Source organism: Oryctolagus cuniculus, chromosome 14, assembly GCF_964237555.1.
Source record: "Oryctolagus cuniculus chromosome 14, mOryCun1.1, whole genome shotgun sequence".
Lineage (NCBI taxonomy): Eukaryota > Metazoa > Chordata > Mammalia > Lagomorpha > Leporidae > Oryctolagus > Oryctolagus cuniculus.
The window spans coordinates 85,400,235-85,420,464 of record NC_091445.1 but is presented as its reverse complement, the minus strand read 5'-3'; the positions used below and the strand labels follow the sequence as shown (position 1 = coordinate 85,420,464).

Sequence of the window (20,230 nt, the reverse complement as noted above, 5' to 3'; positions counted from 1 at the left end):
GCCCTGGACGTCCCAAGTCTCCCTGCTGTTGTCTGTGTGGCACGCACTCCCCTTCGAGCACTGGCGTGCAGACCCTGCAGCTTGCGCAGCTCGGTCCCGCGGCTCAGTCCCGCGGCTCGGTCCCGCGGCTCGGCTTCCGCGTGGTGGGCGACCTTGTTCTCCCAGTAGGTCCTCCGATTCACGGCCACTGGATCCAGAAGAGTTTCCTCTGCAATATTTTCCTGGTTCTTTTTTCTGAGGCTACTGTAACTCCCCTTTTATTAAACTAAATTTTCCCGGACTATCGGTGCGCGCCCTCACTATTCCGCCATCTTGGCTCCACCCCTCTAATTTGGATATTTCTAACATCATTCATGAGCCATACAAAATTATCAAAGAAAAATTAGCCTACTATAGATTTATTGAATTTCCAGTCCTACCTGTGGTTGTCTTGGCAGGACCAGACTGAGTGATTTTGCGGGAATTATACAGCCTGCAGGGGGCATGTTTCCCACCCCTCCTATACAGAATATTGCATTGCCTTTGGTTCATGATTCTTTAGGCTCCTTTTGACTGTGAGAGTTTCTCTAAACTTTTAATGACCTTGAATTTTTTTTTATTAGTGCTGGCCAGGTACTTTGTATGAGGTCCTTTAGTTAGGATTTATATAGTGTTTTCATCATGATTAGACTGGGGTTATGATCTTTTTGGGGGAGGGGAAGTAAGAAAATAGAAATGAAATGTCATTTTCATCACATCATTTTAGGAGAACATATTAATGATATGACTTACCACTGTTGCTACTGACTTTCATCAGATTTTTCCACTGTAAAGTTAACCTTTCAGAAATTACTCTTTTGTAGTCTTTGGAAGGAAGTCACCAAGCATAGCCAAAACATAAAGAAATAGTGAGTTAAAATGTTCTACCTCCTTGAGGGCAAAGTATCTACATTAATTATCTCAAATACTTCTGAATGGGAGGTTTGTTTCTTTTCCCTCATTTGTTTATTCAATTATTTATATCAATATTGTGTTAGTTTATTCAGATTGATGTGATAAAGTAGCACAAACCAGGTGGTTTGAAAAGATAGGGATTTATTGTCTCATATTCTGGAGGCTAGAAGTCTGAAATCCGGGTATTGGCAAGGCTGATTCCTTCAAGGGGTCTGAAAGAATCTGTTCTACACTTCTGCTAGCTTCTCATGAAGTCCAGCAATTCTTGGTATTCTTTGGCTATAGATGTATTCCTCCAGTTCAGTTTTTTCTTCACATGGCATTCTCTATCTGTGTGTTCTGGGTCCAAATTTCCATTGTTTTATAAGAATACTTGCCATTGGATTAATGCCTACCCAGAGGACCTCATCTTAACTTGCAAAGATTCTATTTCCAAATAAGGTCACTTTTATGGAACCTGAGGCTTAGGACTTCAACTTTTTATTTTCATTTTTTGAGTGGACACAATTCAACCTCTAACAAGTGTAGGTTCATGAATGTCATTGATTTTTTTAAAAGAATATTTTTCAATATTTGTGGAAACCCAAGGAAAAGCTATGGGTCGACTTCTGAGGACTTAAAAATAATATATTGCAGGTGGTGGAGTAGTCTTTGGGAAATGGCATTTTTGTATGGGCTGTATTGTTCAGCAAAAGCTCTTGGGGGTTTTATTGTAGGACTTTTTTCATTCTTTTATTCAGACATACCATTCATCTACCTATTAGTCGTATAAATGAAAACACCAGCTTCTTGGGTAAAGCAGGAGATTATGGAGCTGCAATGTCTTTGGAAAGTCAAAAATGTGAAACTCAGAAAACATATGAAGAAATACTACTGCATAGTACAAGTTAGTGACTTGCCTTTGAAGGAACTGTGAAAGTATCTTATTTCTAAACTACTCAAATGATGAAAAGAAGCTCTTTTATGGTTGGCATTTCCAAGAATATTTCAGTTCCTAAATGTTATTCCTAGCAAAGAGGGTGCTGAAAGAAGTGGTGGTTATTTGGATTGGTGACAACTCTGGACCATTTTGACTTTAGTTAAGAGTACTTTTTCATTTTAACTCTAAGATGTCATAAATTCTCTACTCCAAAATACTGGTATATCCTACCACTGTTTCTGCTTCTTTGTACTGAAGCAGGGATTCATTCAGTATTTATTTGGTTCAACAAATACTCAATGACAGCATACCAGGTATAGAGTACATGGCTCATAGAATTCAACAACTATGTGTCAATTATTAAATGTGTGGTGCTTGGGACTATTCTAGACCTTCAGGATATAGTGGGGAACAGAAGAGAAAAATTATTTTTATGTTTATTTAAGGAAGCAGACAATAAATAAGAAAATATATAATATGTCAGATGGTAATAAATACTATGGAGGAAAATAGTGCAGGATAAGGAGAATGAGAAGAGTGTTGATGTGAATGGAGAATAGAGGTTGGGATGGTTGCTACTTTGAGAAAGGTCACTTAGATAAGGCCTCAGTAATAAGGTGTTGTGTGAGGAGAGAACTGAGTGAAGTCAGGCCATGTGAGACTTTTGGCTGTCTACAGAGGAAGAGTTGCAGGCTGAGGAAATTGCCAGAGCAAAGGCTCTGAGATGAGAATGTGTGCTTACAGGCTTCCATGAACATCAAGAGGCTACAGAGGCTGGACCTGAGTAACTGATGGCCATATTGGTAGGGGATGAAATCAGAAGTGTAGCAGGAATCAGATCAGAGGAAGCTGTGTGGGCCATGCTGACCATTTTGCCACTTACCTTGAATGAACTGGGAAGCCACTGGAAGGTATTAGCAGAGGAATGATAGAAAGCAACTTAGATTCTGAAAGAATCATTCTGACTCTGTATTGAAAACAGGTCTTAGGGAGTGGGACAGATGCTGGTGATATAACTATGAACAAGACTGGACATGACCCCAGCCCTTGTGGGACATTTAGTCTAGCTTTAAGCAGACATAATATTTCATAAATAAAGATAAAATGATCATGGATAAGTGCAGTGAGAATGCCTGACAAGATACCTCCTCAGTTAGTTGTGAAGGAATATGGCAATGTTCCCCTGGGGAGTGTTTAAGCTGAGGTTGAAGGAATGAGTACGAGCTGATTAGAAAAATATGTTCCATGTACAGCATATATTTATTTACTTTTGAGGTTTAGCCATTACTTAGATTATAAATCTGATTGACAGTACTCAAAGTATAATCCAGGCCAGGGGCCCTTAGAGGGTTTTATGAAACCATTTTCGAAGTTCTCAAAGTCCAGATTATTTTCATAAAACATCTTTTTTTTAAGAGGATTTATTTCATTTGTTCAAAAGGCAGAGTTAGAGAGAGAGAGTGGGAGAGAGATCTTCTGCCCACTGGTTCACTCTCCAAATGGCTGCAACAGCTAGAGCTGGGCTGGGCCAAAGCCAGGAACCAAGAGCTTCATCTCGGTCTCTCATGTGGGTGCAGGGGCCCAAGGACCTGAGCTATCTTCAGCATTGCTTTCCCAGGTGCATTATTAGGGAGCCAGATTGGAAGTAGAGCAGCTGGGACTTGAACAGGTGCCCATATGGGATGGTGGCAGCTTAAGGTGGTGGCCTAACTCATTCATTACATCCCAGTGCTAGCCCTTTTCATAACAGTTCTTAAAAAGATTTATTTATTTATTTGAAAGTCAGAGTTACGCAGAGAAGGAGAGGCAGAAAGAAGGAGAGGCAGAGAGAGATGGGGAGACAGAGAGAGGTCTTCCATCCAATGGTTCACTCCCCAGTTGACCGCAACGGCCAGAGCTGCGCCTATCCAAAGCCAGGAGCCAGGAGTCAGGAGATTCTTCCGGGTCTCCCACGTGGATGCAGGGGCCCAAGGACTTGGGCCATCTTCTACTGCTTTCCCAGGCCATAGCAGAGAGCTGGATCGGAAGTAGGGCAGCCAGGTCTTGAACTGGTGCCCCTATGGGATGCTGGCACTGCAGCCAGTGGCTTTACCCACTATGCCACAGCGTCGGCCCCTCATAACATCTTAATAGATGTTATTTGCTTTGTTCACACTTGTTGTCTCAAGGCTTTATAGAATTGAAATTTAATTAAAGTGGTTTCAAATACCACACTGAAACCAACCATTAAGAAACTGGTATTGGGGCCAGCATTGTGGCACAGCAGGTTAAGTGACCACTCATGACACTGGTATTCCATAGGGGCACCAGTTCGAGTCCTGGCTGCTCCACTTGTGATCTAGCTCCCTGCTAATGCACCTAGGTAAGCAGTGGAAGATGGCCCAAGATCTTGAATCTACCAGCTGATACAAGACTTTGGCTGTCTCTATTTAGATCGACATAAAAGAGGTTTGCAGAAGTCTGTATTATTAGCTTTTGTTACTAAAAAAATACCTGAGAAAGGATAACTTTATAAAGAAAAGGAGTTTATTTTAGTTCACATTTCTAGAGGCTCACATCTAAGATTAGACAAGACCTCTTGGTTTGGCCTGTGGTATGCTATTCTTGCCATCTTGAGGTGACATATGGTATCACATGGTAGGAGACAGGGAGGATGTATGTTGTTTATGTATGTGTCCTCTTCAGAAGCCACCAGAGGGGTGGGTGCTGTGGCATAGTGGGTAAAGCTGCTGCCTGCAGTGCCGGCATCCCATATGGGCACCGATTAGAGTCCAAGTTGCTCCATTTCTGCTCCAGCTCGCTGCTATGGCCTGGGAAAGCAGTAGAAGATGGTCCAAGGCTTTGGGCCCCAACACCCATGTGGGAGACCTGGAAGAAGCTCCTGGCTCCTGGCTTTGGATCAGTGCAGCTCTGGCCATTGTGGCCAACTGGGGAGTGAACCAGTGGAAGGAAGACCTCTCTCTCTACCTCTTCTTCTCTCTCTGTGTAACTCTGACTTTGAAATAAATAAATAAATCTTTTAAAATAAAAGATATACACCAGGATTCAGTCATGGAGGCCCCCCCTAATGATCTAATACAATTTAATCATTTTCCAAAGACTTTACCTCTAGATACCATAACTGAATAAAATTTCCGCCCGCTTAGTATCATTAACATAAGACTTTTGGGATTGAACTACATGTTGTTGAGGTATAATCATATTGAAACAATGACAGACTATTCTCACTGTTTTTATTTTTGAAAGATTTATTTATTTTGGGGGGGGGGAGTGGGAGAGGGAGAGGGAGAGGGAGAGAGAGAGATCTGGTGATAATGAACTATCTACTGGTTCACTGCCTAAATAGCTGCAGCAACAGGGGCTGTATCAGGTGGAAGCCAGGAGCCAGGAACTCTATCCAGGTCTCCTAAGTGGGTGACAGGGGCCCAAACAGTTGGGCCATTTTCTTCTTCCTTCTCAGGCACATTAGCAGGAACCTGGATTGGAAGCAGAGCTGTTGGGACTTCAGCAGACACTTTGATATAGGATGGCAGCATTGCAAGCAGTGGCTTAACCTTCAGTGCCACAGCGTTGGCCCTGTTTTTGTTTTTGAAAAGATAGTCTTCTTAAAAATACATTTAATGGGTTTATTGCTATTTAAATCCATAACAACATATATTAATTTCTCAGTTTTAATTTCTAATATGGTAAAGTAGTGACAGGTATAACCCAGATAAAAAGCTTTTTGAGGTTCTTAATAAGTTTTTAGTGTAAAGGAGTTGAGACTGTAGATTTTTAAAATAAAATTATTTGAAAGGCAAAGTTGTAGAGGGAGAGGGAAAGACAGAGATCTTCTGTCGGCTGGCTCACTTCCAAAATGACCGCAATATCTGGGACAGAAGCCAGGAGCCAGGAACTCAGTCTGGGTTTCCCAGCTGAGTGGTAGGGACCCACACACTTACTCCACCTTCTGCTACTTTCCCAGGCACATTAGCAAGGAGCTGTATCAGAAGCAGAGCAGCCGGATCTTCAGTTGGTGGCTCATATGGGATGCCAGTATAAAGGGCAGCAGTTTAACCTGCTGTGCCACAACACCAGCCCAAAGGTTGTAAATTGTTGACAGCAAGGCAAGGGCTATTTCTGTTTATCTTGTTAATACAAAGCAGTGTGTAGAGATTTCTCTAGCAGAGTAGCAATTTATAAGCTCTTTTGGAACTGAGTATTTCATATATTCTATTCCCAGATCTATAAACTAGCCCTAACCTCTTTTTCAGTCCTATATTTTGATCTGCCAGTTGGGAAAATTCACTTTGAAGTCTCAATCAGTAATATATTCTATGTGTCTAAAATCAAACTCAGCATCTCCTCAGGAGAACTCTTACAACTTTCTCTCATTTAATATATTTATTTATCCCCAAATAATTTTTATAGCCTTTCCAAAGAGTAAAACTGCATTTATGGCCTATTTTTTTATTTAGTAAATATAAATTTCCAAAGTACAGTTTATGGATTACATTGCCCCCCCCCATAATTTCCTTCCCACTCGTACCCCTCCCATCTCCCGCTCCCTCTCCCATTCCATTCACATCAAGATTCATTTTCAATTATCTTTATATACAGAAGATCGATTCAGTATATATTAAGTAAAGATTTCATCAGTTTGCACCCACACAGAAACACAAAGTGTAAAAATACTGTTTCAGTTCTAGTTATAGCATTACTTCACATTGGACAACACATTAAGGACAGATCCCACATGAGAAGTAAGTACACAATGACTCCTGTTGTTGACTTAACAATTTGACACTCTGTTTATGGCGTCAGTAATCTCCCTAGGCTCTAGTCATGAGTTGCCAAGGCTATGGAAGCCTTTTGGGTTCACCAACTGCGATCTTATTCCGACAGGGTCATAGTCAAAGTGGAAGTTCTCTCCTCCCTTCAGAGAAAGGTACCTCTTTCTTTGATGGCCCGTTATTTCTACTAGGATCTCACTCGCAGAGATCTTTCATTTAGGTCTTCTTCTTTTTTTTTTTTTTTTCCCAGAGTGTCTTGGCTTTCCATGCCTAAAATACTCTCATGGGCTCTTCAGCCAGATCTGAATAACTTAAGGGCTGATTCTGAGGTTATGGCCTATTTTTAAAAATAATATCACAAGAACTTTTTTTAAAAAAGATTTATTTATTTATTTGAAAGGCAGAGTTACAGACAAGCAGAGGCAGAGAGAGGGAGGGAGGGAGGCAGGGAGCGAGGGAGAGGTCTTCCATCCTCGGGTTCACTCCCCAAATGGCCACAATGTGGAGCCGGGTTGATCCAAAGCCAGGAGCCTGGAGCTTATTCTGGGTCTCCCATGTGAGTGCAGGGGCCCACGCAGATTGGGCCATCTTCTGCTGCTTTGCCAGGCACATTATCAGGGAGCTGGATTGGAAGTGGAGCAGCCTGGACTCGAACTGGTGTCCACATGGGAAGTCACCCTAGGCGACAGCTTTACCTGCTACACCACAGTGCTGGCCCCTATGGCCTATTTTTAACAGCTTTTTCTTTTTCTGGTTTCTTTTGTAATGTGGTTATTAAATTTTTTATGCATCAGAATTACCCAGAAGGCTGGTTAAAACACAGACTTAGGTTCCTCCTCCTAGAGTTTCTGACTCTAGAATTGGGCTTCGGCCTGAGAATTTGAATTTCTAGTAAATTTCCAGGAGATGATGATGCTAATAATCAGAGGAACTCTAAGAACTGTTGCTCTCTACCATGTTAGATGGAACACTCATCAGTCATCGCATATGGCTTGCACTATTTTTTCCTAAGTCTTTTTTTTTTTTTTTGGACTTGCAGAGTCAGTGAGAGAGATACAGAGAGAAAGGTCTTCCTTTTTCCATTGGTTCACCCCCCAAATGGCCGCTACAGCCAGCGCGCTGTGCTGATCTGAAGCCAGGAGCCAGGTGCTTCCTCCTGGTCTCCCATGTGGGTGCAGGGCCCAAGCACTTGGGCCATCCTCCACTGCACTTCCAAGCCACAGCAGAGAGCTGGACTGGAAGAGGGGCAACCGGGACAGAATCTGGCGCCCCGACCAGGACTAGAACCTGGGGTGTTGGCGCCACAGGTGGAGGATTAGCCTAGTGAACTGTGGCACGAACCCTAAGTCTTATTTTCTTAAATGCTTATTTTTGCCTACTTGAAAGGCAGAATGAGGGGCCGGTGCTGTGGCACAGCGGGTTAATGCCCTGGCCTGAAGCGCTGGCATCCCATATGGGCACATGTTCTAATCCCGGCTGCTCCTCTTCCAATCTAGCGCTCTGCTGTGGCCTGGTAAGGCAGTGGAGGATGGCCCAAATCCTTGGGCCCCTGCACCCATTTGGGAGACCAGGAAGAAGCTCCTGGCTCCTGGCTTTGGATTGGTGCAGCTCCGGCTGTTGTGGCCATGTGGGGAGTGAACCAGCAGAAGGAAGACCTCTCTCTCTGTCTCTATATCTCTCTGTAACTCTCTTTCAAATAAATAAAGAATAAAATCTTTTAAAAAAAGGCAGAATGAGAGGGAGAAAGGGAAGCAGACACGGGGAGAGGAAAAGGGAGAAAGAGAAGAGAGAGCGAACTATTAAGATGGAAATCTTTTATCTGCTGGTTCAAAATTGACATATAGAACATTATACCAAACAACAAAATATATTTCTGCTTCGTGGAAGACACTTAATTATCTAACAAAATAGAACACAAACAAGTATAAAAACCTCAACGGTCTGTTACATAGAGTATGCTCTCTCTGTACAAAATTAAACTATCACTCAATACTTGAAAGATAACTCGGCCGGCGCCGTGGCTCACTAGGCTGGCTAATCCTTCACCTAGTGGCGCTGGCACACCAGGTTCTAGTCCCGGTCGGGGCGCCGGATTCTGTCCCAGTTGCCCCTCTTCCAGGCCAGCTCTCTGCTGTGGCCCGGGAAGGCAGTGGAGGATGGCCCAAGTGCTTGGGCCCTGCACCCCATGGGAGACCAGGATAAGTACCTGGCTCTTGCCTTCGGATCAGCGCGGTGTGCCAGCCGCAGCGCGACAGCTGTGGCGGCCATTGGAGGGTGAACCAACGGCAAAGGAAGACCTTTCTCTCTGTCTCTCTCTCTCACTATCCACTCTGCCTGTCAAAAAAAAAAAAAAAAAAAAAGATAACTCGAAAAGTTCCAAATATTTAGTAGATAGCCATTATACATCTAAATGAGCTGTATTTCAAAGAAAAATACCAGTGGAATTTTTAAGTAAATAATAGTGATGCACCACACATTACAGCTTCTGTTTTGGAGCTAAGGCAGGGTTTACATAGCAATTTATAGTTTAAAAATGCATATAACAAGGACCAGTGCTGTGGCATAGCAGGTAAAGCCACCAACCACGGCATCTGTAGTGTTGAGTCCCAACTGCTCCACCTCTGATCCGGCTCTCTGCTATGGCCTGGGAAAGCAGTAGAAGCTGGCCCAAGTCCTTGGGACCCTGCACCCACGTGGGAAGAAGCTCCTGGCTCCTGGTTCAGATCGGCACAGCTCCTGCCATTGCAGCCAACTGGAGAGTGCACCAGTGGATGGAAGATTCTCTCTCTCATTTTTTTTTGACAGGCAGAGTGGACAGTGAGAGAGAGAGACAGAGAGAAAGGTCTTCCTTTGCCGTTGGTTCACCCTCCAATGGCCGCCGCGGCCGGCGCGCTGCGGCCGGTGCACAGTGCTGATCTGATGGCAGGAGCCAGGTGCTTCTCCTGGTCTCCCATGGGGTGCAGGGCCTGAGGACTTGGGCCATCCTCCACTGCACTCCCGGGCCACAGCAGAGAGCTGGCCTGGAAGAGGGGTGACGGGGACAGGATCCGGCACCCCGACTGGGACTAGAACCCGGTGTGCCGGTGCCACAAGGCGGAGGATTAGCCTAGTGAGCCGCGGCGCCGGCCCGGAAGATTCTCTTTCTATCTCTGCCTCTCTGTAACTCTGCCTTTTAAATAAATAAATAAGTTAATCTATCTTTTACAAAAAATATGTGTCTTTGGGTGTCAGTTTGGCTTTAGTTCCAGTTTGATGCTCTGGTGTAGTCTCCATATTGCTTTTTCCTCTGTAATTAATGGCAGCAGTAGCTGGCATGGGTCAGCTCTTTTTTTTTATTTTTTTTGACAGGCAGAGTTAGAGAGAGAGAGAGAGAGAGAGGTCTTCCTTTTTTTCCGTTGGTTCGCCCTCCAAATGGCCGCTACAGCCAGCGCGCTATGGGGCAGCTCTTTAGTCCCAGTAGAGGTGTGTGGGTTCTGTTGGCAGTCTGAGGGGTGGGTCTGGGGTTCATGAAAGTACTGGGCCTCAGCCCCCTGTGTCTGAGGCCGCAGGTACACTGGTCTGAGGTTGAGCTGGGGCACTTGGCCCTCTGTGGCGGCTGTGGTAACAGCAGGGTGGATCGGGAGCCAGAGCCGTGCTGGCCTGAGGTCTGGTGGGCCTGTGTGGGACTTGGGTGTGACATGTGTTGCCTGAGGCAGGAGGCACTGGGGGAGGGGGCTCATCCTTCAGTCTGTTGGCAGGTGGGGCGAGGTCCACCTTGCTGTGCCTGAACCATGTGTCCCTTGTAGTGCAGAGTGCTGCTTAGTTTACAATGTTCAGGTGCCAGTTATAATGCCTAGCCTGTTTGAGTTTCAGGCTGCAATTCATTTTTGCCAGTGTGGTGGGATGTCTGTAGGGCCCCAGGGGTAGTGATATATACTGGGGCTTCTGTCCCCTAAGCCAGCATGGATTCTGAAAGTGGATCCTTTCCCAAGATGGTGCCTCAGTGCCGCAGCCTGATCTCCGAGAGTTGGAGCTGGGAGACATTGTGATTTCCGCTCTCATGCATACTCCAGCCTTGGGGACTCCAAGCCGATGACGATTATAGATCACTCCTGTATCTAGGATTGCTGGCATGTGGACACCCTGGAGAGGAGGTCTGCTGGTGTGCTCCTGTTTATTCCCGCACCCCCACCCCCCATGGATTCCCCTTAGTCATGGGGTATGTGTCACGGCCATGTCTGCAGTTTGTTCCTCTCTGTCTGTTTGACCATCCCAGGTCTCCAAGTCCTACAAGTCCAGGGTAGCTCATGTTCCTTTTTGGGCACTTACCTCAAAATGCAGCTATTTGTACTTGCCTGTTATTTTGGTTCTCTGGAGGAACAGGTGAACTCTGGGTATCTCTATTCAGTTATCTTGGGGTCTCCCAGAAATCCTAAATATTTTTACTTCCCATTCATTTTTTAGTAACTTATTGTTGAGTATAAAATCCTAGGTTTGCAGTTTTTCTTTTCAGGACTTTAAACATGCCATTTTAATATTGTCTGACTTCTAAAATTTATGTTGCAGTATCAGTCATCAGTAATACCTCCCACCACCAACATCAGCCTCTACTTTAAATTTTTTTTCTTTGTCTTTCTTTGGATAGCAGGTTGACTATGATGTGCTAAGGTATGTTCTTCTTTTTAGTTATTTTTCTTGTGGTTCACTGAGATTCTTGATCATGTGGGTGAGTGTTTTTTAACAGCCTCTGAAGTTATTAGTTGTATCTTTTCAAGTGTTGTTTTGGTTCCATTCACTTTTTCCTTCTCCTTTCTGGATGTGTGTTGTATATGATTAAAAAAATTTTTTTACCACATATTTTATATACTGCTTTGCTGACCCTGTTTTTTTTTTTTTTTTATTTTGGTCTGTGCTTAAGTTTGAGTAGTTTCATAAAATAACAAGCAATTTTGAAGTTCTATAATTTCTGCTTTTTTTAAGATTTATTTATTTATTTGAAAGCAGAGTTATACAGGGAGAGAAGTAGAGGCAGAGAGAGAGAGAGAGAGAGAGAGAGAGAGAGATGTCTTCCATCTGCTGGTTCACTCACTAATTGGCCACAATGACTGGAGCTGTGTTGATCCGAAACCAGGAGCCAGGAGCTTCCTCCAGGTCTCCCACACTGGTGCAGGGGCCCAAGGACTTGGGCCATCTTCTACTACTTCCCAGGCCATAGCAAAGAGCTGGATCAGAAGTGGAACAGCTGGGACTTGAACTGGCACCCATATGGAATGCTGGCACTGTAAGTGGCGGCTTTACCTGCTATGCCACAGTGCCAACCCCTGCTTGGCTTTCTGTTGAAATTTTCTATTTTATCCATCCTTTTTCCTTCTAATTTCTTTAATATTTTCATTATTTTAAAGTCCTTGTTCGAAAACTTCTATATCTGAATAATCTGTGGATTTCTTCTCTGTATATATTTTTAAATTATTTTATATCAAAGGCAGAGAGGAAGAGAAAGGGGAAGAGAGAGGAGAGAGAAAGAGAGAGAGAGAGAGAGAGAGAGAGAGAGAGAGATTTATTGATTGATTTTAATTCTGCTGGTTCACTCCCTAAAAGGCCACAACATCCAGGGCTGGTCCAGGCCAAAGGCAGGAGCCAGGAACTCCATCTGTGTCTCTCACATAAGTGTTAGGTATCCAAGTAATTGGGCCATTGTTCCCTGCCTTCCAGGCATGTTAGCAGAGAGCTGAATCAGAAGCAGAGCAACTGGTACTCATTTCAGCACTCTGATATGGGAGTGTTGCTTGTGTTGAAAGTGGCAGCTTAACACATTGTGTCACAACCCAGCTCCACTCTCCTTTACATTAAAATCTTATTTACTTATTTCTTTATGTTTACAGAGAGACGGAAAGTTCCATCAGTTTCCAGATGCCCAGGGGTCCAAGACTGGGAGCTGTAAACCCAGTCTAGGTCTTCCATGTACATGGCAGGAACCCAGCTACTTAAGCCATAACTATTTATGCTTCCTAGGATCAGCATTAGTGGTTAGTAGGAAGTTGGAATCAGAAAGCACAGTTGGGAGTTGAACTCAGGCACTCTGATGTGGTATGGTGAGCCTCAAACTAGAGTCTTAACCATTAGACCAAACACTGACCGCATCTCTAATTTTTTTATCTTATTAGATTATTTTATATCTCTTTTCACATGTCTAGAAAGTTTTTCTTGTATATCAGACCATGTAGATAAAGAAACTGTAGAAGCTCTAGATGCTGATTTCTTTTTTTCAGAAATGGATTCCCATTTCTTTGGTCATACAGATCACACAAGGGACTAATCTCAATCTTGTCAGCTGAGTCAGTTTCCATTTCAGTTTTAGCAGATTTCGTTCTGCCTTTGGTGGTTCCTTATTCCTCATGCTTTTTCTTTCTGGAATTTTTTAAATTGAGAATCTGTTCAATCTTGACCTCATTAGCCTTGAAATATTGGGAGATCCAGTTTGCTCTTTAGAACTTTTCTTTTGTGGTCTCCTGCACCACATTACTTACAAATCAGGCAGCCATCATTCCTGTAATAGAACTTTAATCTTCTGTCAACCATGAGGCTACAGGAAATTGCATTATGTTATACAGAAATTCCCTACCAATCCAGAAAACATTAGAATGTGGCAAACATATTGTGATAAATTAGCTACACATTTAAGACTCTTGAAAAATTTCCAAATTATTTCACCAGCTCTGTTTCATCACTAAAATGATCCTGTTTCTTTTTTCCCTCGGGAACTTGCTCTGGAGAAGTTCTTCTCTATGGACCAAATTCAATCCTTTGTTTTCATCTGTAATATATAATTGACAATAATCCCCAGAGAAGAAAACAAGCAGTGATAGATTGCTTACTTCAGGGAGGTTTTCTGCTTTCTGGAATTTCAGATCACTTAATTGTTTTTGCTTCCTTAGTTCTTTGACGTCAGAAATTTTTTGTTTGTTGAAATTGGAATGTGGTGTGCTACAATCTACACCATTCTACTTGAGATCAGCAGTCTTATATCCCAGACAGGATTTTTTAAGGTCAAGTTTATGTAATATTTGTTATAATTTTAATAGTGTAATATTTAGTATTTACCAAATATTTGGTGATGGAGCTCAGATTTTTTTTTTTTTATTTGACAGATAGAGTTAGACAGTGAGAGAGAGAGGCAGAGAGAAAGGTCTTCCTTCCACTGGTTCACCCCCCAATGGCTGCTACGGCCGGAACTACACCGATCTGAAGCCAGGAGCCAGGTGCCTCCTCCTGGTCTCCCACGTAGGTTCAGGCGCCCAAGCTCTTGGGCCATCCTCCACTGCCCTCCCGGGCCACAGCAGAGAGCTGGACTGGAAGAGGAGCAATCGGGACAAGAACCCGGCACCCATATGGGATGTTGGCACCACAGGTGGAGGATTAACCAAGTGAGCCACAGTGCCGGCCCCCTCTCAGATTTTAATTTGAGACTCTTATACAAATATAGACTGCTGTTGAGAATGTGTGAGAGGATAAGGTGTATAAAAGAGGAATATATGGTAACCACCTCCCCCCACCACACACACCGTGGTTTTACTTTTCATAGTCTCTGTTGTCTGTGGTCAACTTTAGCCCAAAAATATAAAATGGAAAATTCTAGAATATTTGATGTTTTAAATCATGTGCAGTTTGAAATCTTGTACCATCCCACTTCATTTAACCTAGGAAGTGAATTAATTACTCCTTTGTCCTGTGTATTCATTCATGCTGTATACTCTACCTACCTACTAGTCACTCTATTGCTGTTTTTAGATAACCTAAACAGATTGGCTGTTGGAGTATCACTATGCTCATGTTCAGGTAACACTTTATTTAATAATGGCCCCAAAACACAAGAGTAGTGATGCTGGCAATTTGGATGTGCCATAAAGATTTTGTAGAGCCAGCAGGCATTAAACCGAGTCTTAGGGAACTAGTAAGAATTTTCTGGTTTGGCTTGGAAAAGAATCTTCTAGTTCCAAATGAAACAGCAATTTTAGAGACCTTCTCTTAGGTATTGGTGACAAGAGTATATTTTGAATGCGAATGTATAGCTGGAAAGACATGTAGTACCCAGAGAGATCTTTAAAAGGTTTTAGCTTTTTGATGGTAAATCTGGTAACAACAGTAAGTTGCTAAAGTAGAACAAAATAGAGGAGCCAGTGAAGGCTTCTAGGGGATGTTCTGGCTACCGAGATGGAGAATGTGGAGTAAAGGAAAAGGTATAAGCAACATGAATGTGGGGGAAGCCAATGACGGTTTTCCTTGGGGGAGACAGGCCAGAGCTACCTGGGTGTGTTTTTGAAGTACACCTATTGGTTCCAAAGGAATCACTGGCATGGAGAGATGGAGAGTGGTAGATTCAGGCTTCAAAGGAGGGAGACTTTTTGTCCAAGCTGAAATTAGCATGGAGGAATGCTTGTCTCAGTCCCTTCACTCCTTGTTCTGTTCACGGTGGGGAATCAGAGAAGGCATCATGGCCTCTGGAGAAAGGCTGGTGTAGTAAATGCTTTCCACAGGGGAAGTGTAGGTTCCAGCGAAGAGCAGGGGGATGCAAATAGGATGAAGGAAGTATTTAGTAATGAGGTTGAGAAGATTTGTTTACCATTGGAACATTAGATTATAAGGCTGCAGAGAGGCATTATCTTACATCAAACTTGATGCAATAAATTTAATTTAAAGAACTTAGTAAGACGTCAGACAAATCTTTCATGTTGCTCCCAGGGTATAGTTTATATTTAAAGATTTATATTTGTTGCATAGTTTGAGTTTTCTTATGTGCTTTAAAATGTTATATTTTTAGCAATTTCAAATTATAAACTGAAGACATCTTCTGTGGTACAATGCATTTCACATTTAAATGGAAAATATGATTGATTTAAGAAATCTGTTTTCTCATGTATCCTTTCAGAACGCAGGTCTGCTAAGAGGTTGAAGTTTGCTGACTATATAAAGTGATTTTATTGGAAACATTTTATATGTTCTCACACTTATTTTAGATTTTATTCTAATTTCTAAAATTTTCCTGTTGCTATTTATAATGGTTTCTTTTCTGATAAAGGCATAAAATTACAGCACATAATTTTTTATTGTTTTAGATTTGCAACAGCTGTGAAAAAGTTCAGTTTCCTGAATCCACTTTTGATTTTTAGTGGTGACTGCTTAAACCCTTCAGTTTTAAGTACAATAACGAAAGGAAAGCATATGATTCCTATTTTAAATGAATTGGGAGTACATTGCGCAGTTTTTGGTAAGTATTTGTTAGCTATCCTTTTTACTCCCATTTGAAGTTTGTAAGGTAATCTGCAGCCTTCTTTTAGATTATGTAATATATAAGGAGTTAGATGATCCTATTTATCACCTGTTAGGCACTGAAATAGTGCATTTGGGAGGCAATTAACAGGATTGTTGAAAGAATCTGAAAATTTATAATCAAATATAGGTTTGATTTTATGTGATAATATTTTAATTATGCCTTTACAAAAATGAGAAGTGTTACCAGAGTGGTTAAGATCATGGTCTTTGGAGTTAGAGCTTGGCTCTGAATCATGGTTCCTCCATCCTCTGGTTAGGTGATTTTTAAAAAAGTGACTGATACCTAAATTCCTTATTTTTATCAGATGTAAAGTTGAGAAAATAATATCATACATAAGGAAAATAAGGGATACATTATTTTCCTGTGTTGAAGAGATAATTAGAGAATTTAGACAGGGGCTGACATCAATAGAGACCTATCTTTGTATCTAACCACCATACCATTTTAGGGATATGGTGTGGTTGATAATGGTTATATCTGGGAGGTATAAGAGATTTTATTTTTCTGTGAGCTTTTCTAGATTTTATACAGTGAACCAATGGGATAACTTATTGTTTAAGATTTATTCCCATAATTCATCATACTATAATGTTTTCACTTCAGAAATAAAACAAAATATTGTAAACCCTTTCCCATGTTATGAAATTTTTTGTTATGGTAAAATATCAATAATATAAAATTTACTATTCTAACCATTATTAAGTATGCAATTCATTATCATTATACAATTCATTGGCATATTGTACATGAAATACTTTTTCATAGCATTATTTTTATGGCCACATATTTACACTTAAATTGTTTCTAAATTTTTTGTTATTGTAATAAAACTGGAAGTTTGGAGAGGCTGATTTAGAGAACAAAATAACACTGAAATATTTTTTTTCTTTTTTTCTTTTTTATTTGTATTATTTTTTTTTTTGACAGGCAGAGTGGACAGTGAGAGAGAGAGGCAGAGAGAAAGGTCTTCCTTTGCCGTTGGTTCACCCTCCAATGGCCGCCGCAGCCGGCGCGCTGCAGCCGGTGCACAGTGCTGATCCGATGGCAGGAGCCAGGTGCTTCTCCTGGTCTCCCATGGGGTGCAGGGCCCGAGGACTTGGGCCATCCTCCGCTGCACTCCCGGGCCACAGCAGAGAGCTGGCCTGGAAGAGGGGCGATGGGGACAGAATCCGGCACCCCGACTGGGACTAGAACCCTGTGTGCCGGTGCCACAAGGCGGAGGATTAGCCTAGTGAGCCGCGGCGCCGGCACACTGAAATCTTTTAGGCAGATTTTCTACTAAGGAATATTTAATGTCAGAACAGGTAGGATGGAAAGAACACATAGTCAACAAACAAAATGATTCATCTGATCCCATCCCTTATGCCATCATTCTCTTACCCTGAATGGATTTTGTTTCTTTGGGTGACAGAGAAGTTTAAGAATCTAGTTTGAGGAAAAAGTCAGTCCTACAGTTGGACTGTTTTCTCTCATGTGTTTTGTCTGCCATAGACAGGGATATTTCTGGAGCTCATTGCCATGTGAGTTAAGAAGTTAGAATCCAGAAATGTTCTATGTTTAAATCCAGGATATATTTGATTACTGATTTTAGTCCGCATACTGAATTGGATTGTTAAGTCCTGACTTCCTTCTACCTACCTGTACAGTGAAACTAAGGCACTAAGAGGGCTGAAGACCTAGGGTGCTAGCAGCATCCTCTGAGCTGTGAATTGTTGGGCTCCTTTTTTGAGGAATGTGTAAACTTGCTTTAAGCAATATTATTTTTCAGTTTATTTGATACTGTTTGTACCACAAATCCCTGTTTGAGTGCTTTCAGTTTTATTTTTACGAGCTCTTTTGGGGGTAGGTTTTACTCAGAGGTAAGAAGAAATAGCTAACCCTGTTTGTTATATTGTTTATCAGTTTTCTAAGTATTATATTGTATTTTTGTTTTGACATTTAACTTGTTTTTAAATGACTTTAATGCAATCTGGAGAATGCAGAAAGTACCAAGAATCAGAAAGTAGTCACTCATAATGCCATCATTTTAGATTAACCTTTTATGATATTTCCTTCTAGTTTTTTTATGTGCATTTTTCATGTAGTTGAGATCATACTGTGATTGTGTGCAATTTTGCATACTGTTCTTTCTTGAGTATTGTATGAAGTGTTTCCCATGTGTATTGGTCTTATCTTGGCAGAAAATAGATGAAAGCTTAATAAAAAATGCATGCATAATTTAAAGAAAGTTTAACAAGACAATTTGAATTTTTTTTAAAATGACACAGGACAGGTGATTTCAATAAGCAGAAAATTTTAATTATTAGAGTAAAAACTCTGACTCCCATGTTTTTTGCTTTCAGTTTCTATTCCCTTCAGGAGATTTTTCTTTTTAGTATTTTTGGTTTATATACAGATTCTCTCCTCCCTTCTCCTCCTCTCTTCTCTTCTATTCCATAAGATTTATTTATTTATTTGAAAGGGCAAGTTAGAGCTATCATCCACTAGTTCACTCCCGAAATGGTTGCAAGAGCTAGACCTGGACAAAGCCAAATACAGGAGCTCCCTTCTCGTCCTGCAGATGGGTGGCATGCACCCAAATACTTGATCCAACCCCTGCTAACTTCAGGCTCATTAACAGGATGCTGGATCGGAAGAGGAGCACCTAGGAATAGAACTGGCACTCTGATATGAGATGCCAGCATTGCAAGTGACAGCTTAAACTGCTGTGTCTCAGTTGTGGCCTCTTTACAAGGTTTCTTTGTGTGTGTGTGTGTGTGTGTATGTGTGTGTATGCAAACGTGAATATTGATGGCTTATTTTTTTCTAGAAAAATGTCATCTTATACTGTTATCATTTTTAACCATCTCTTTCTTACATTAAAAAAATTTCTGCTTTGTGTCCTTCCTTACTGCCTTTTACTTTTCTTTTTAATTATTAGAAAAATATTTTGTCAAAATTTTAATCTCTGTGGTGGGAAGGTGTTCTTTTTTATAGAAAGCTTTTATTTAATAAATATAAATTTCATAGGTATAACTTTTGGATTATAGCGGTTCTTCCCCCCAAACCCCCAAACCGTCCCACCTCCTACTCCCTCTCCCATCCCATTCTTCATTAAGATTCACTTCTAATTATCTTTATATACAGAAGATCAACTCTATACTAAGTAAAGATTTCAACAGACTACACCCACACAGATACACAAAGTGTAAAGTACTGTTTGAATACTAGCTTTACCATTAATTCACATAGTACAACACATTAAGGACGGAGATCCTACATGGGGAGTAAGTGCACAGTGACTCCCGTTGTTGATTTAACAATTGACATTCTTATTTGTGATGTCAGTGATCACCTGAAGCTCTTGTCATGAACTGCCAAGGCTATGGAGCCTCCTGAGTCCACAAACTCCAACATTATTTACACAAGGCCATAGTCAAAGTGGAAGTTCTCTCCTCCCTTCAGAGAAAGGTACCTCGGAAGGTGTTCTTGAATATTGTTCCTTGCCTAGCCAGTTTTGCTGCTTTGTAGAATCTTTTCTCTTTACTAGTGTTATGCCAGGTAGGACTCAGTGCAAGCTGAGGCTGGGTAATTGTAGTTGGAGTTGTTCCTATGGCATGTGAGTTCCAGGGCACTGGGTCTCATCTAGGAAAATAAAAGCACTTCCCTCTGCAGGTATCAGTTAGTGAAAGTAATGAAAAAATATGTTGTGTCTGCTCTTGCTTGAGGTTGTTCTAGGGTCTGTTGTTACCTCCCCCACCTTTTTTTTTTTTTAAGATTTATTTATTTATTTGAAAACAGAGTTATAGTGAGAGAGAAGGAGAGACAGAAAGAGATCTTCCATCTGCTGGTTCACTCCCCAAGTGGCCACAAAGGCCAAGGCTAGGCTAGGTTGAAGCCAGGAGCCAGGAGCTTCATCTGGTCTCCCAAGTGGGTGCAGGGGCCCAAGTACTTGGGCCATCCTCTGCTGCTCCCAAGTGCATCAGCAGGGAGCTGGATCGGAAGTAGAGCAGCCACCAGCACCCATATGGGGTGCTGGAGCTGCAGGCTGTGGCTTAACCCACTATGCCACAGGTCTGGCCCCTACCTCTCCCTTTTCAAAGTATATCTAGGTTGCTTGGGCTTTTAATGAAGTTGGCCAGGCATTAAGGCATGAGCTTCCTACATATATTGAAAATGATCAGGTATTTAGGAGCCTGAACAGGCAAAAGTAACCTACCAATCTTTTAAAAATATACAGCTGATTGAAAGTCACACTCTTGAATTTAAAACATAACATTGACATCTGAATTCAAGTTTGTGATAGCTAACTTCATA

At 41.8% G+C, this 20,230-nt stretch overlaps 1 protein-coding gene across 2 annotated transcripts in view; it reads left to right on the top strand.

Moving 5' to 3' along the window:
* LOC100355797 (snake venom 5'-nucleotidase) overlaps positions 1–20,230 on the top strand; it is a 106,940-nt gene that overhangs the window by 11,550 nt on the left and 75,160 nt on the right. The window contains exon 2 of one of the 2 annotated variants that reach the window (XM_008262266.3): positions 15,717–15,868. The exons of the other annotated variant lie outside the window; for it this stretch is intronic. Coding sequence (XP_008260488.3) covers positions 15,717–15,868 — 152 coding nt within the window. The remainder of the gene's footprint in view (positions 1–15,716; positions 15,869–20,230) is intronic. 2 annotated transcript variants of the gene reach the window in all.